Source organism: Felis catus, chromosome B1 (assembly GCF_018350175.1).
Source record: "Felis catus isolate Fca126 chromosome B1, F.catus_Fca126_mat1.0, whole genome shotgun sequence".
In the NCBI taxonomy this organism is placed as follows: Eukaryota; Metazoa; Chordata; class Mammalia; order Carnivora; family Felidae; genus Felis; species Felis catus.
The window spans coordinates 135,579,080-135,595,034 of record NC_058371.1 but is presented as its reverse complement, the minus strand read 5'-3'; the positions used below and the strand labels follow the sequence as shown (position 1 = coordinate 135,595,034).

At 37.6% G+C, this 15,955-nt stretch overlaps 1 protein-coding gene across 14 annotated transcripts in view; it reads right to left on the bottom strand.

The window, feature by feature from the left end:
* Positions 1-15,955, bottom strand: part of WDFY3 (WD repeat and FYVE domain containing 3) — a 277,594-nt gene that overhangs the window by 89,833 nt on the left and 171,806 nt on the right. For all 14 annotated transcript variants that reach the window (XM_023252964.2, XM_023252963.2, XM_045056143.1 and 11 more), the window contains 6 exons: positions 12,096-12,277; positions 10,039-10,270; positions 8,018-8,178; positions 5,659-5,770; positions 3,735-3,925; positions 1,939-2,091 (listed from right to left, as the gene is read on the bottom strand). In XM_023252964.2, the coding sequence (XP_023108732.1) occupies positions 1,939-2,091; positions 3,735-3,925; positions 5,659-5,770; positions 8,018-8,178; positions 10,039-10,270; positions 12,096-12,277 (1,031 nt within the window). The remainder of the gene's footprint in view (positions 1-1,938; positions 2,092-3,734; positions 3,926-5,658; positions 5,771-8,017; positions 8,179-10,038; positions 10,271-12,095; positions 12,278-15,955) is intronic.

The window sequence follows — 15,955 nt, the reverse complement described above, 5'->3', positions numbered from 1 at the left end:
AAAAAAAATGCCATGAATATTATATATGTAAGTAATTATGTATAAAAGAATTTTTGAATGTCTTTAAAAGATAACTATTTAAGCAAAAATAATACAGAAAGTATTGTGGAGATCCATAAACATATAGAAGTAAAATGCTGGACAATAAGAGCACAAAGGACAGAAGGAGAGAAATGGAAGTGTATCTTTGCAAGGTTTCTACACTCTAGGTAAAGTGGTATAATATACTTTGAAGACAGACTGAATCATTATAGAGGTCTATTATAAATTCTAGAACAACCACTAAAAAAGAAAATGCCTATATTCTATCACCAGTACTTTACTTTTATCTGTCAAATGCTGTTTTAAAAATAGGATGAATTAAGTATTATAGACGGTTATGGCTTGCAGTAATTAGGAATGCTATATGATGCCATAAAGTGTGCAAGGGTAATTTAAAATGAAGCCAAAACTTGTCAAACAACTAAATTTCTGATGTTTGTATTATAAGATTTTAATCAGATACTTAAAACTAAAAGTAACCCATGATTTAAACATATCAGTTACCAGATGAAAACAAGCCGGGCTTCATTAGGTAGGTCTCCTTAGTACTACCAGAGCTCTCTCTGCATACCTTTACCTCTGTGCTTTCACAAGTTTTTAATCGTCTATTTATTTGCTTTTCTCTTCTAATGGACTAAATGCCTGGAGGCAAGGACTCTATCTTTTATTTTCACATCATTAGCACCTAACACAATGCCCGGCTCAAAGATGCTCAGTAGGTATTTTCTAAAAGAATGAGAGGTTTGTGTATTATAGTTTTAAATATCGGGTTGAGAAATGTATACTGTATTGTGTTGGAAGGGAAATCACTGCAAGTTTTTGAAGGAGTGATACGATTATGCCTCAGCAAGAATGAGGTCAAAAGATCTATGGACAGGCTGAGGAAAGGGGGAAAGAAGTGATAGTTATCCTAGTAGGTAAGAGGAGTTGATTAGGGCTTAGACTAGGATGTCAAAGTAGAAACAAAAGGGTCAACTACATGAAATATGCAAGTACAGTCTATAGGACTTAATTTCAGACTGTTTATAAACAGGGAAGAAGAAGAGGAATGATTTTTCAATTTCAAGCCTCAGTGACTAGGGACATGGTGGTATTATTAATAGAAACAGAAGTTAGAAGGAAGAACTAATTTGGGGAAGGATGGTTAAGTTCAGTTTAGGTGTTGCTGGGACATAAAATGAAAATGTTGAGCAAGAGATCGGAACTAAGTGTGGAAATTAGATGTCAAGCTAGAGATTCAGATTCGGGGCTCAACTTTGTAGAAGATGAGGCTATGGGATGGGGTAAGAACCTCAAAGAAAGAAAATGATAAAAAAGATAAAGACAGTGGACGATTTTATGTAAAATAATGAAAATTCCAGAGCCAGAAAATTACGGGGAAAGCAGTGAGAAAGACATAGGAGCCAGGACAGTGCTGCCTGAGGGCGAGCAAGAGAGCTGAGTGCTGTGAAAAGAGGGAGACCCTGCATCATTTGCTCTGGAGCTGTGGGTACTAAATATGGAGTATGGGGCCAGGCTGCTAATACACTTCCAGATAACGTTTCAGGAAAGCAATTAGGGCACACAGCCTGTTTGTTAGGGATTTAAAATAACTGGCAAGACAGAGTTACAGTATTTATAAGGCAGAGAGTTCCAGCCTAGACTTTACAGCTAGCACACATTAAGTACTAGGCACCACTGTGGGTGGCAGGGATATAGATGGAGACATGATCTCTCTACACATGAAGCCAACAGCTCCACAGGGGGTTTAAATAATAGTTCAATACTAAACTATTATTTAATATTAAACTATGTGTTTAATACTAATATAAATATTTAAAAGTTAACTCTATCAACATACAGAATAAGAAATGGATTCACTGACTATATATTACCAGTTAGTATTCATGTACATACTTCGAAATCACAGAGTAGATCCTGGAAGGCAGTTGAATTTGGAATAATGGAGGTCTCATGTCCACTATCAACAGTTCCCACCAAGGAAAACGTTAGATGGAGAATGTGGCTGTTGAGGAGGGAACGTTTCTTCTTAAGCAGCATTGCCAGCAACTAAAAGGAAGCAATACCAAATGCCCTTTGATCAGTCATCACAAACATACACACACACACACAAACACACGTGGGGGACCTCTATGTAAAGCAATTCCTAAGACTTCTAAGCTGACTTCTATATTTTTATTATGACAATAGAACATTAGAGAAATCTGAAATGAAGGGTAATCCCATCACTATCATTAAAATATCTTTTACCTTTTCAATTCATATATATGTAAATTGTTGCCATCATATGCATACAATTTTTTCTCTTTTTCCCATAACATTTTATTGAAAGGATTTTTCGTTTGCAACATAGACTTCATGATTACAATTTTAAAACGGGTGAATGTGGGGTGTTTGGATGGCTTAGTCGGTTAAGCGTCTTGACTTCGGCTCAGGTCAGATCTCACGGTTTGTGAGTTCGAGCCCCACATCAAGCTGTCTGTTGTCAGCACAGAGCCTACTTCTGATCCTCTGTTCCTTCCACCCCACTGCCCTTCCCTGCTTGCACTCTCTCTCTCAAAAATAAATAAACATTAAAAAAAATTTTTAAAAAAGGTTGAATGATAGGTTCTGGAATGGTTTTAGAATTATTAGTCATTCTCATACTGTTGGAACATTTAGATGATTTGTATATTTTCATGGTAAAATATGCCACAACAATCATTTTGAAAGTTCTGCAAAATAAAACACTTACCAAAATAGTGTGATTAAATCTACAGTAAACAGTAAACAGTTTATTCACTACTAATGAACTACCGGCTACAAGTTAGAAAAGGCATTTGTACTTCACCTACACTAGAGGGATTTAAACTTGCTCCAAATACTTGTTTCTCTTCTGACAAATCACTTTCTGCCTAAACCTAGTAGATTGTGAATATATGAACACTGTATATATTTTAAATTCCACATGACTATTCAGGATTAGCAATGGCACAGATATTATACAGTGGCTCTCACATCCACTAGGTAAGTAAAGGGGGGGATAAAGACGACCAGGTGTGGAAGGGAGAGACAAGACAGGGAAATCTCTGGATCTATCACCCATCTGGCAGTCTCTAGAGCAGCTGGCAATATGACCCTATTTCATTCCACTCCTATTTCCATAGAGGAAAATAACTCCAAACTAGCAAATCTATGAAATATATCAAAGCTATACTGAGATAACACAGCCTAATTCAAGAGTTTAGGAAGTGAGATTTGGTGCAATAGGTTAAAAAGCTTGAGCCAAAATAAACAATTCATCTTCTCATTTGAAATACATTAGTTTTGGGGCACCTGGGTGGCGCAGTCGGTTAAGCGTCCGACTTCAGCCAGGTCACGGTCTCGCGGTCCGTGGGTTCGAGCCCCGCGTCAGGCTCTGGGCTGATGGCTCAGAGCCTGGAGCCTGTTTCCGATTCTGTGTCTCCCTCTCTCTCTGACCCTCCCCCGTTCATGCTCTGTCTCTCTCTGTCCCAAAAATAAATAAACGTTGAAAAAAAAATTTTTTTTAAAAAAAGAAATACATTAGTTTTACTAAAAAGTACTGACTTTTAAAGTTTACTTGGATGAGATCATTCTTCCAGAGTTTGAAAAAAATATGTATAATGAAAATTGAGAAGATTTTTTTTTTTCAATGCCGAGTAAAGTGAAGGCAAAGCTCTATGGTTACAAACCTGGTAGCCCTTGATTCTTTCCATTTCTTTGCTGGCTAGTGGGTTACTCTTGACCACACAAACCAGGGCCTTGACTGCTGCATAGAGCCCTTCCACATCAGAAGCCATGGCCACCAGGCCCAGGATGGCTGCAGCTCCACCAATGTACTGCAAAGTAGTGGCAACAGGCTTAGGGACAAATGTTCTTACTCCTGATCAAAAGATAGTGAAGAATAATTAAATTCCCCATGTAAACAAGAACTGAATAAATCATCTTAAGAAGTATTTAATTTTAAATTATACTTAAAAGTAAATAAACACCTCTATCTTAAAACAAAAATTCTAAAAACAAATCCAAGGTAGGATGTGGAAGGTAATAAATGCGAATGTCTACACTCTCAGAGATGAGGTGGGAGTAAAGGAGTAGAGAAGGGCTGGGTTTGAGAGTAAGCCCAAAGGTTCCGACTGTGTAGCTTTGGACACTATAAAGAAAAAGCACAGAGGCATTGGGAACACATTTCTGAGGTGAGTAAGAATGCTTTATTAGGTACTGCTGGGGAATAAACTTGGGGAGGGCAGCAGCACTTTAACTCTGAACTGGGGAATGGGATGCGGATGTCATCCAGGCAAGGACCAAGTATTCCCAAGAGAAGCCAAGCCGGGCACCTCACTGACCATCACTCAAAGCTCTCCTAGTCTGAGTAACACTGCATCAGTGACCCCAGGAGAACATAATCATGTGGAAACATAGGCCTAGAACTAACTTCATGTCAACTAAAAAAAATTGCATCTATATTCCTAACCTTGTTTTTAAAAAAAGGCATTGTTTGAATGTTGTTTGTCTATTAATCAAGATTGAGTTTTCCAAAAATTAAGCTAACATGTGTTTTATATTTTTATATGCTTTGCAGCATGCATAATACTTGCATATATTATGGCACAAAATTTTGAAAGCTACCTTGTAAGGTAATTAGGACCAATATTACTAGTTTACAGATAAGAAGTTGAAGTCTAAAGAACTCAAATGTCTGGTGTAATGCCACAGAGTGACAGAATAGGAGCTAGAACCTCAATCTTTGAATTCTTCACCCACTGGTCTTTCTACTATTCCATGTGCTGCTATATTTTTGCAAAGGACATAGTTCAGGCTCAGTAAATACTTGCTGTTATCAAATAGAGAAAAACCACTATGTGCCTTAGCATAAAGGAAACTGCTTTATCACGCAGTGTAGTTAAAGAAAAAAACCGAAGTTAAGATATGTGCATATTGAGACAATAAAAATTGCCAATGTCTGGTAAACATGTAGGAGTCTGACTTGCATAACGCTAACTTTCTGCTAATCTAAAGAGAACCAATATTATGTATTGATTTGTGTGTTAAATATAGAATGGCTGGTTCTGAATTTTGAATCACCTGACTGGATTATGTCTCAGGATTCTATCTAATAAAAAAAAAATCAACTCTTTTTAAGCAGACATCGGGTATAAGGCTCTGCAGAATGTCTACCAGCTCTAATGTTTACTATAGTTGGATTCACTGTTTGCACTCCAAAGCTCTTATGTCTACTTCACTTCCAAATAATAGATACACTCATGGGTGTCACCAACACTGAAGAAAACTATGCAATTTTCATCAATATTTCTCTAAGTCTTTACATCTGTCCCTAAATGTAAGTGTGAAATGTACCTTGAAATTACACAGAAATAGTCAGCGTCCATCAGTGCTGACAAAAGGGGGACAAAGTTAATGGGATTTTTAAAAAGATTATGATTTTTAAAGTTGACTGGAGTTTGAGATTGTTACATTAATCTCTAGATATTGCAAGAACACTACAGGTCGGCACTATAAAATATGAATTTAAACACCTCTCCTCCTGTGAGGAAAACTGAATGCAGATTTGAAGGTAAATAAAGAAGTTTAAAACAGTAAGACAATCTGACTCACCCAGGTATCCAATCAGAGTAGCCCCAACTGTCCGTGCAGGCCCATTAAGATGTCCTGCTGAATTGTGTATCAACTTCACAGGAGTGGCATTCTCATGAGAGGAAATGCCTAACTGAAGAATAAGAAAGGGAAAAAAAAAGAAATGTAACTATAGAAGAACAGTCTGAACATTTTATTGGAAAAGGAAAAAAAGAAAAAGAAAAAAAGACCTGACTGGTACCATATCGTTTCTTTCTCTCCTTACCAGAATACTAAAAACATGGGCATTCATGTTTTTAAAATGTATGAGCTCTTCCAATGGGTAGAAACTCACAGAAAGTAAATTAAATACAATCTGCTCAGATAAAGATGGTGAGGGGGCCTTGGAAACAATTTCAAGGGTCTTTCTGAATGAAACTGTCATAGTTTAAAAGTTCTTATCATTCACTGCCTCACAGTATTTCTGATTAGTGAACATAATATTAGCTTCACTTCATTTCCAAGTAAACGTCACATAAATTATTCAAGTGTTTACAGATAAAACATGCCTACAGAAAGGACATGTTAAGTTTTGCATGTGTACACACTCATACACGTAATGAGCTTTCAAAGCAAACGAAATCCTAAGACTAATTCTACTGTTACCTGTAGAACTAAATTTACGTATAGTTCATGTTCTCTGGAAGATGGTACATGTATTTACAGACAAATGACTGTTAGTACTTACTGTTCCCAAATCCTTTCCTTCCAGTCTGTTGGTCTCCTTCCCCCTGGGCTTTGCCTCCCCTAATCAGCCAAAACACCTTGCCAAGCTCACTGATGACACTCACATCACTAGACCCACTGGTCATCAGTCCTCAGTCCTAGTCTTTCTTGACCAGACACATTCGCCATGGCAAATCATGGATTTCCACCACATCAAACTCTCCTAGTTTCTCTCCTTTCTTGTTAGCTGTAGCTCCTCACTGTTTCCTGCTGGTTCTTCTTGATCTCCCCAGCTCCACAGTCCTGGATGTTCCAGGTCTCAGTCTGTCCCTTTCCACATCTATCTACACTTTGCTGAGAGCATCCAGTCTTGCGGCTTTAAATACCACCTCTGAACATCTATGGTTCAAATCTCTCCCCTGAACTTCAGATTCATATTTTCAGTGACTTTGAGATCTCTACTAAGGTGTCTAATATGCTGCTCAATTTTCCCAAAACACAGTTCTCAATGTTCCTCTCAAAACTGCTCTTCCTGAAGTTTTCTCCAAATCAGAAAAAGTAACTCTATTTTCTTCACTGTTAGAGCAAAAAACCTCAGAGTTATCCTTGATTCCTTCCTTTCCCTCACATCTCACACCCAATCACCAAAACTATTAACTTGATCTTCAAAACAGACCTCAAATCTATTCATTTCTCATCACAGCCACTGCTATCACCCCTGTTCACAAACCCATCATCACTCATACGAATTATTACAAAACAAAACTACTCACCTTTTTCCTACCTTTGTCTCCCTTCAATCTATTCTTAATAGAGGTCATAGTCATCCTGGCTAAAAAGTCAGTCACGACATCTCATTCGTTAGGTCTGGAACCCTATAACGCTTCCCATGTCACTTAAAGCCAACACCTTTACCACTGCCTATAAACCCTAAGTGGTCTAGTGCCCATTACCTGTTTGAATTCCTCTCCTACTACCCGGTTTTCTCTCATTTGCTCTAGTTGCACCTGCCTCCGTGGCAGGCATGCACCCTCCTCAGAGCGTTTGCACTTGTACTCCTGGGACAACTCCCCCTGCCCGCCTCCCGCCCCCGATGCTGTGCCATGCCTATATTTTCATGACTTGCTGCCTCACTTCTCTCAAGTCTTCTCCAATTTCACCTTCACCATGAGGCCTCCTCTCATCATCCAATTTAACACTATAAACTGATCACTTTTTCCTTCCTTTATTTTTTTGCAGAGCACTCTTCATCTTCTAACATATCCTATGATTAGGCTATTTTCTTAGTTATTATCATTTGTCTCTCCACTACCATGTAAGAACCACAAAGGCAGGGATTTTCTCTGTATCTTCTGCTGTGACCTAAACCAAATGATACCTGGCACATAGCAATTATTTTCTTTAGTTATCTGCAGTTCAATTTAACTGCCAAAAAAAAATAAGGATTAATATAAACCATGCACTTAGAAGGAAATTCTCACTTTTCCAAATTAAGCTAATTATCTAAGCATGTTTTGGCTTAAACCCAAAGCCAAATAAAACAGATATAATAAACAATACATGAAAGGCATTATTTTCAGGGACTACTCATACTTGGGTGGTACCTGTAACAAAGCTCGGAAACACTGTTCCTGAGAAAAGCAGCCACAGTTTACTAGGAAATCATTCTGCTTACCTGCTTAGCGATGGCTTTGCTGTCCAACTTGTTGTACACTTTCCGGATTCTTGCCACCGTTAGGGAAGACACAGAGAGTGCATAGAGGCCAAATGATACTTTTTCTTCTGGTACTAATGACACAGGAGATGGGACTACACCTTCAGACTTTGCATCTTTACCTTCAAAAGAAGAATGATCCTTTTCAAAATTGTCACTATTTCTCCTATCCTAACACAAATTTTTTATTCTTACTATTTTTAAATGGGTAGAGTTGAGAATCTATTTTTTTTTTTTTTAAGTTTATTTGTTTTGAGAGAGAGAGACAGAGAGAGCACGAGTCAGGGAGGGGCAGAGAGAGAAATGGGGAGAGAGAATACCCAAGCAGGCTCCATGCTGTCAAGCATAGAGTCTGATGTGGGGCTGGAACTCATGAACCCTAGTTGAAATCAAGAGTCAGATACTTAACCGACTGAGCCACCCAAGTGCCCCAAAAATCTTTTAAAGTGGAACAAGGGAGCTAAATTTAAAAACTATTCTATTTAAGTTTTCAGCTATTCATTTATTTCTCTTTAGAAAATAGAGAAACTCAGCTAGTCATAGACCTTTACATTCCAAGTTTTATTCTTAAAATGTGTTTTACAAACAGCATAATGTAAGGGGAAAGAGTTTTAACTGTTATCAAACAAATCACAAAACATTTCCTCAAGGATCAAAGGAGAAAGAGAATGAACACGAGTGGAAGGCCTGTAAGCTCTGTAGCACCAGGTATCCTCCCTGACAAGAGTGCTCAGATGGGCCTCCCTATATTCTTCTAAACAACGTAAAAAGTTAAAATAAACAAACAAACAAACAAACAAACAAACAATGTAGCAGAGGAGTTAAGAATACAAGTTTCAGACCTAGGTGGCTTAAGTTTGAATCTCTGCTTTTATCACTTAAAAGATGCATGACCGACACATCTCTGGCCTTTAGTTTTTTCATCTGTAAAATCCAGATTAGAAAAACAGTACGTAAACACCAAAGTTTGGAGGAGATGAACAAACATTTATGAAGAGTTCCAGAACAACTATCTCCTTCATGTGTATTAACTTATTTGCATATACTGATGCTCAGTGTTAGCTATTACCAGATGCTATCCAAATCAAGTACGTGAGTAACAAATTACTTAGCCACAGGAGTTTTATCACTTACTACACTTATCCCAACTCTTCTGAGAGCTTCGGGAGAATGAGAATAAGAGGATGAGGGCATCACTTGGAAAGAGTATTACAAAGGAATCACAGCTTAGTATCGGTTCCTTTGACTCTACCTTTTGGGAGAAAGGACAAGAGTGGACTGTAGGAATAAAGGAATGAAGAAAATATTAATTAGTCTAACATAAAAAAAAATACGTGTTTGTCTTTTCTGGAAACACCTCTCCTTCTTTTAACCAGAATAGATACACTTTAAAATGCTTTATGTAGTAAGAGAAATTGCAGAAAGAAGGCTGTGGTTAGACTCTTAGAGGGTACGCACATCTTGGAGCCAATAAGATAAACTAGAAAATTAGTGATGGGGCATGAAGACAAAAATCAGGAAAGAATAGCATGATCAGTGGAGGAGAGCATTTGGAACAGGAGTGAGTGGTGAACACTATCACACTGAAGAAAAGTGAAGGAGAAGGCTTTTTTAAAGATAAACCTAGGGGTGCCTGGGTGGCGCAGTCGGTTAAGCATCCGACTTCAGCCAGGTCACGATCTCGCGGTCTGGGAGTTCGAGCCCCGCGTCAGGCTCTGGGCTGATGGCTCAGAGCCTGGAGCCTGTTTCCGATTCTGTGTCTCCCTCTCTCTCTGCCCCTCCCCCGTTCATGCTCTGTCTCTCTCTGTCCCAAAAATAAATAAACGTTGAAAAAAAAAATTAAAAAAAAAAAGATAAACCTAATGTAGAACCGTATATATGCCCTACGTGTAAACCTGTACGTACAGATGTACATGCACTTATTCATGTATCTACATGGCAGGAGATAAGTTTTACACAACTTTAAAGAATAAGTTACTCACATGGCATACATACGGCCTGAAAGCTTCCAACATAATTTGGTCCCAGTTCATAAATGGTAGTAACATTTGAAGGAGGTAAAACTTCTTCCAGAAAATGCGTGGGTCCCAGGCGCCAAACCAGTGAAGCAATCTGGCGCTGGGCAGGTGGAGTGCCAACATACGCATAGACTGTGCTGACCACTGGTGGGTTTGCAGAACCCGAACCCCCAGGGGTACTGTGAACATAATGCAGCTGTAAGAAGAGTGAAAGCAACGTGTGAGATAGAACAAAAAGAACCCCACTTTCATCAGGAAAATAGCTACTTTTTGTGTATAGCTTCCAATTCCCAAGGTCATCCAACTTTATAAATGTACAAAAGAGGCTGGGTTGAGAGCTATGAGGAAGGCCAAGATTCTGGAATCTGATGTGGAAGAAGGATTTGTTATCATCCAACTCTCAGATATAAACTATCTAACGCCAGAAAGGGCAACATCAAATACAGAGTTACTGTCTGGGTGGTTTCCATATCAAATTAATGATGCTTGCATGAAATTTTGGGGTTGATATAAAAAGAGAGTTTCCCTACTATAGAATTCAATTAGTCTTGAAATTATCTGGGTTACCTTCAATCTGAGTCTGTCAACTAAAATAATTCATGAAGAGTGTTTTATAATGGGTAAAATGCTATAGAAATTATAAAAATTAACAGTCTATTATATAATTTATACACACATATTTTAATCTCAACATAAAACACATTCTCACACTAGTGTTTACTGACAAGTTGCCAAAATTATCATTCAATTCATTTAATAATAAATAGATAAAGTATAAGAGATAATCAAGAAATCAAGTTGTTTCTTGTGGTACAGGCAGCTTTCTATCGCTTGATAGTATGAAGGACATTTCGGTTGATCGTTTTGTTCTAACAACTGTCCTAGCTTCAGATCACATCTATCGTTCCATATATTACAGTTCCCAGTGATGTTAATAGCATGAGTGTGGAGACCAACACGTGGCCTAAAGTTGGTTTCACAGGACTGTTGACTTCTAACAGGCACAGTGATGATGATGATGATGTAAAAAAAATCAATGAAAAATCTCCTACCTCTCGATTCTAGAAGCTGAGGACATTTTTATTTTAAAAAATAATAAAAATAACAAAGAAGCAAACTCCCAGAGAATCTATAAGCCCATTTCAAATGCAATCATGTGTACAAAGGAAAAAATTACTATTCCCACAGAATGCATTTTAGTGTTTATCATATTGAAACACAATGTCACAGTAAGATATCATTAATGAAGGAAATGTCTTCAAGGAAGCTGTTGATTTCACTGCCTTTTAAACTTTAATTCACACAAAAGGACAAACTTTGCTTTTGTTGCTTCTTTCAAGTGATAATTCCTATAAAAACAGATACTATCCTTTAGAAGCTAATGTGTGATTTCAACAGGTTGCTAGCTGAGTTCTATCGAAAGTAACTAGCAGCATTCATCCTGATGCAAAAAAGGAACTTTTGACTCTTTATTGGTTATTTCAACTCTCTTGCCTCTCTTCTGAATATTATAGTGTATCTATATCTAAAGTAATACTTACATACTCATTCATTCAGCAAACAGTAATGGAACACCTACTACTAATTATCAAGGGACTAATCTGGGTGATCTGAGAACAAAGAAGACTAAAAACAATTCCAGCTCTGAAAGAATATAGAGTCTACTGGAACGCATAACAACAATGAAGTGACAAAACAGTGTGTTTCATAGGTTATTTAGGCATCCTTCAACTGGTTTTTCTGTTGTGAAGAATCACTTAGCAATCTGGCTCAAGCGCTGACATATTCACTAACTTCTTTAGTACCCTGAACCTCTTCCTTCTATTCTTCTCAAATAAATTGATATGAATTAGCCAGCCACATGACTCTTAAACATATTGTTCAAATGGGTACTAAAGGTCAATTTAAAATTAAGACAGCAATTTAAAATATACCCCCTCGCAAACACACATACACAGAAACACACCCACCCCTAAACTACCTGGTAAAGCAGGTTGACTTACAAGCACGAGTCTGCTTACCTTCACAGTGTTAACAAGCTGTCCGTCAATATAGAGGGCTGCAGTACTGTTTTTCAGCATGCCTTTGCTCATCACCAAAACCAGATGATGCCACTGTCCCTCAACTATAAGTTCCCCACATCGAAAGCGGGCACAGCATGGGAGAATCTCATAAAAAGAGGATTCTTCACTAAAATCATCAACTAAAATAAAGAGGAAAAAAGAAATAAACTCAACACCCTCATTCTAACAATTACTCATATATAGATCTTGACTTTATGTTCAAATATAATGATGATGTAAATGAAAATACCCTAACCATTTAACAGCTTTATCTGCAGGAAGAAGTAAAACCTGAGATCTATTTTGCCTTCTTCTGCTCAAGATATAGTTATAATCAAATAAAGTTATAATAGATGATGAAATAAATAAATAAAACAGATAATAAAATAAAGTTACAGGAGACAACAAAAAGAGGCTAATTGATTACTACCTGTCATAAAAGGTCTGTTATAAAAGGTTGTTTTAAATTCTCATTTGCCATGCATTTGGTTACAACATTGCTTAGAAAATTAAAAATTTTACTCTTGCTATATGCTCTGCTCAATGATACAAGAGGCCAACTATTTGTTCTTAGTGTGCAGCTATACTGCTCTGGCCCCTGCCTGATGACAGCTGAGAGTAGGGAGGTGATTTATGGAGTGGAAAGCTTTATTTCATTCATTCATTTCAAAATTTTAATTCTGGTAAAGTGAACATACTGTGTGTATAATACAGTGATTCAACAATTCTGGACATTACATAGTGCTCCTCATGTTAAGTGTACTATTCAAACTTCTTCTCCTATTTTACTCATCCCCTACCTACCTTCCCTCAGTTAGCTAAGAGTCTGTTTCTTGATTTGTCTTATTTTCTCCTTTGTTCCTTCGTTTTGCTTCTTACATTCCACATGAGTGAAATCATATGGTATTTGTCTTTTTCCGACTCACTTATTTCACTGAGCTTAATGCCCTATAGTTTCCATCCATGTTGTTACAAATGGCAAAAACTCATCCTCTGTTATGGCTGAGTAATATTCCATTGTATATATATGTATGTATGTGTGTGTGTGTGTGTGTGTGTGTGTGTGTGTGTGTGTATATATATATATATATATATATATATATATATATATATATATCACATCTTCTTTATCCATTCATCTATTGACAGACACTTGGGTTGGTTCCATTATCTTGGCTATTGTAAATAATGCTGCTATAAACACAGGGCCACATATATCTTTTTGAATTAATGTTTTATTTTCCTTTTTTAAAAATTTTTATTTTAAGAGAGAGTATGTATGCAAATGGAGAAGGAGCAGAGGGAGGCAGGGAGAGAATCTCAACTAGGCTCCACACTCAGTGCAGAGCCCAACATGGGGCTTGATCTCCCAACCATGATATCATGACCTGAGCCAAAATCAAGAGTAAGACACTTGATGGACTGAGCCACCCAGGTGCCCCTAATGTTTTCGTTTTCTTTTCGTAAATATCCAGTAGTGGAATTATTGGATCATATGGTAATTCTATTTTTAAGTTTTTTGAGGAAAGGTCATACTGTTTTCCACAGTGGCTGCATGGAAAGGTATTTTTTGATCCAAGTTTCCTGCTTCACCAGACAACTCTGATTATTTCCTAACATTCTGCAATCACTTCCTGACTCCAATCTGGTTTCTCTCTGCTACCCAGTATGTTGCCTGATCTTGCCAGGAAATAATGGGTCAATATTAATTCAATCTTAATGTTAAGCTAATTAAAAATTAATTTAATTTTTAAGCATTCAAGAAGTGATGAGACAACAGTGTATATCCAGATGTTAAAAACTCAATGCTCCACCCTCCCCACCAAAAGCTTTAAAGAGAGCTAATCTGTAACCATGTAACATACAGCAGATTCACCATTTTTCAGGATAAGTACATACAAGGAAATACACTAAAAGATAAAACTTTAAATTATACGAAGAAAGAATTACAAATAAAATACTAATTTTTAGAATCTTAAAATATCTGCATATACTGACAGGCTAAGATTACATTTTAAAATGACAATTCAGAATATACATCCATTGATGAATTAAGAAAAGCAGAATCTGGGGCACCTGGGTGGCGCAGTCGGTTAAGCATCCGACTTCAACCAGGTCACGATCTCGCGGTCCGTGAGTTCGAGCCCCGCGTCAGGCTCTGGGCTGATGGCTCAGAGCCTGGAGCCTGTTTCCGATTCTGTGTCTCCCTCTCTCTCTGCCCCTCCCCCGTTCATGCTCTGTCTCTCTGTGTCCCAAGAATAAATAAACGTTGAAAAAAAAAAAAAAAGTCTAAAGAAAAGCAGAATCTAATCGATAGGTAATCTGATACAGGAACAGAATTGAACAACCTAGATGAAAAGCGGGGTCAAACAGCTTTGAAAGGTCTACTGTATAGACCAAAGGATGTGAAAGAAAAGATAAAAGGCATGGGTGAAACCAAGAACTCTTCCCTTTCCCTTCCTGTTAATAGACTGAACCTTCTCCAGAATTGTAGAAGATTTTACTCACAAAAATTTTCTGAGTTTCACATTCTGGATCAGGCTTAGTCTAAGCCACATCCAGCATTCAGTGGTATGTCAGGAGATCTTGGTGAGCCAACTGATTTCTGACAACTCTTAATTACCTAGGCTTAATGGGCTACAGCTGTTCAGAGGATGGATCCTTGTAGTAGTAACATCATCTAAAGCTAATGTATCTATTCCTGTAATTTCTAGTGATATATGGACTATAGTAGTCTTGCAAATTACATTTCATGAAAATGATATAGAGTTAGAAAACATTCTCCTAGTTTAAGGAAATATCCCTAGACCCATTCCTTAACTTTTCCATTAAATTCTATTCTTTTTCCAAACTCCCCATTATTTTTATTCACTTTACTTATTATTTTCTCATCATTTCCCTTTCTCATATTTTCCTCTTTTTTCTTGTTCATTTGTTCATTTGTTCATTCACTCATACTTTTACAGAATATTTTACATGTTTTAGGTGGCAGGGCTGCCTAGATTACTAAGGTAATAAATTACATTGTGTAATATAATTTACCACAGTTCTAGTAGGGTAACCAAAGACAAATATAAAGAATTAAAATCTTGGAAGTCCAGATAACTGATAAAAAAATTAAGTAAGATGGGGCACCTGGGTGGCTCAGTCGGTTAAGTGTCTAACTTCGGCTCAAGTCACGATCAAATGACTCTCGAGTTCGAGCCCCGCCTCAGGCTCTGTGCTGACAGCTCAGAGCCTGGAGCCAGCCTGCTTTGTTTTCTGTGTCTCCCTCTCTCTCTCTGCCCCTCCCCTGCCCCTGCTCCCTCTCTCTCTCAAAAATAAACAAACATTTAAAAAATTAAAAAAAAAATTAAGATCCATGACCGTGGGCATAAGAGGAAGGGGAGATTCAAGAAATATGAAGGAAGGGGTGCCAGGGTAGCTCAGTTCGTTGAGCATCCCACTCTTGATCTTGGCTCAGGTCATTATCTCATGGTTTGTGGGTCTGAGCCCTGTGTCAGGCTCTGCAGACAAAGTGGAGCCTTCTTGGGATTCTCTCTCTTCCTCTCTCTCTCTCTCTCAATATAAGTAAATAAACATTAAAAAAAATATGAAGGAAGCACATGTAGTAAGACTCAGCGGAAGGGGTGATATTGAGATTTTTAGCTGGGCTAAACTGGTAGTGGGGAGTGTCATTTAGCAAGCAGGAAAACAGAAAGAGATGCAGGTTTTATAAAGAAGAAACATTCCCTATGAGCTGTATTCATATGAATGTCTAACTTGCAGTTAAAATATGAGGAGACGGACACCTGAATGGCTCAGTAGGTTAAGCATCC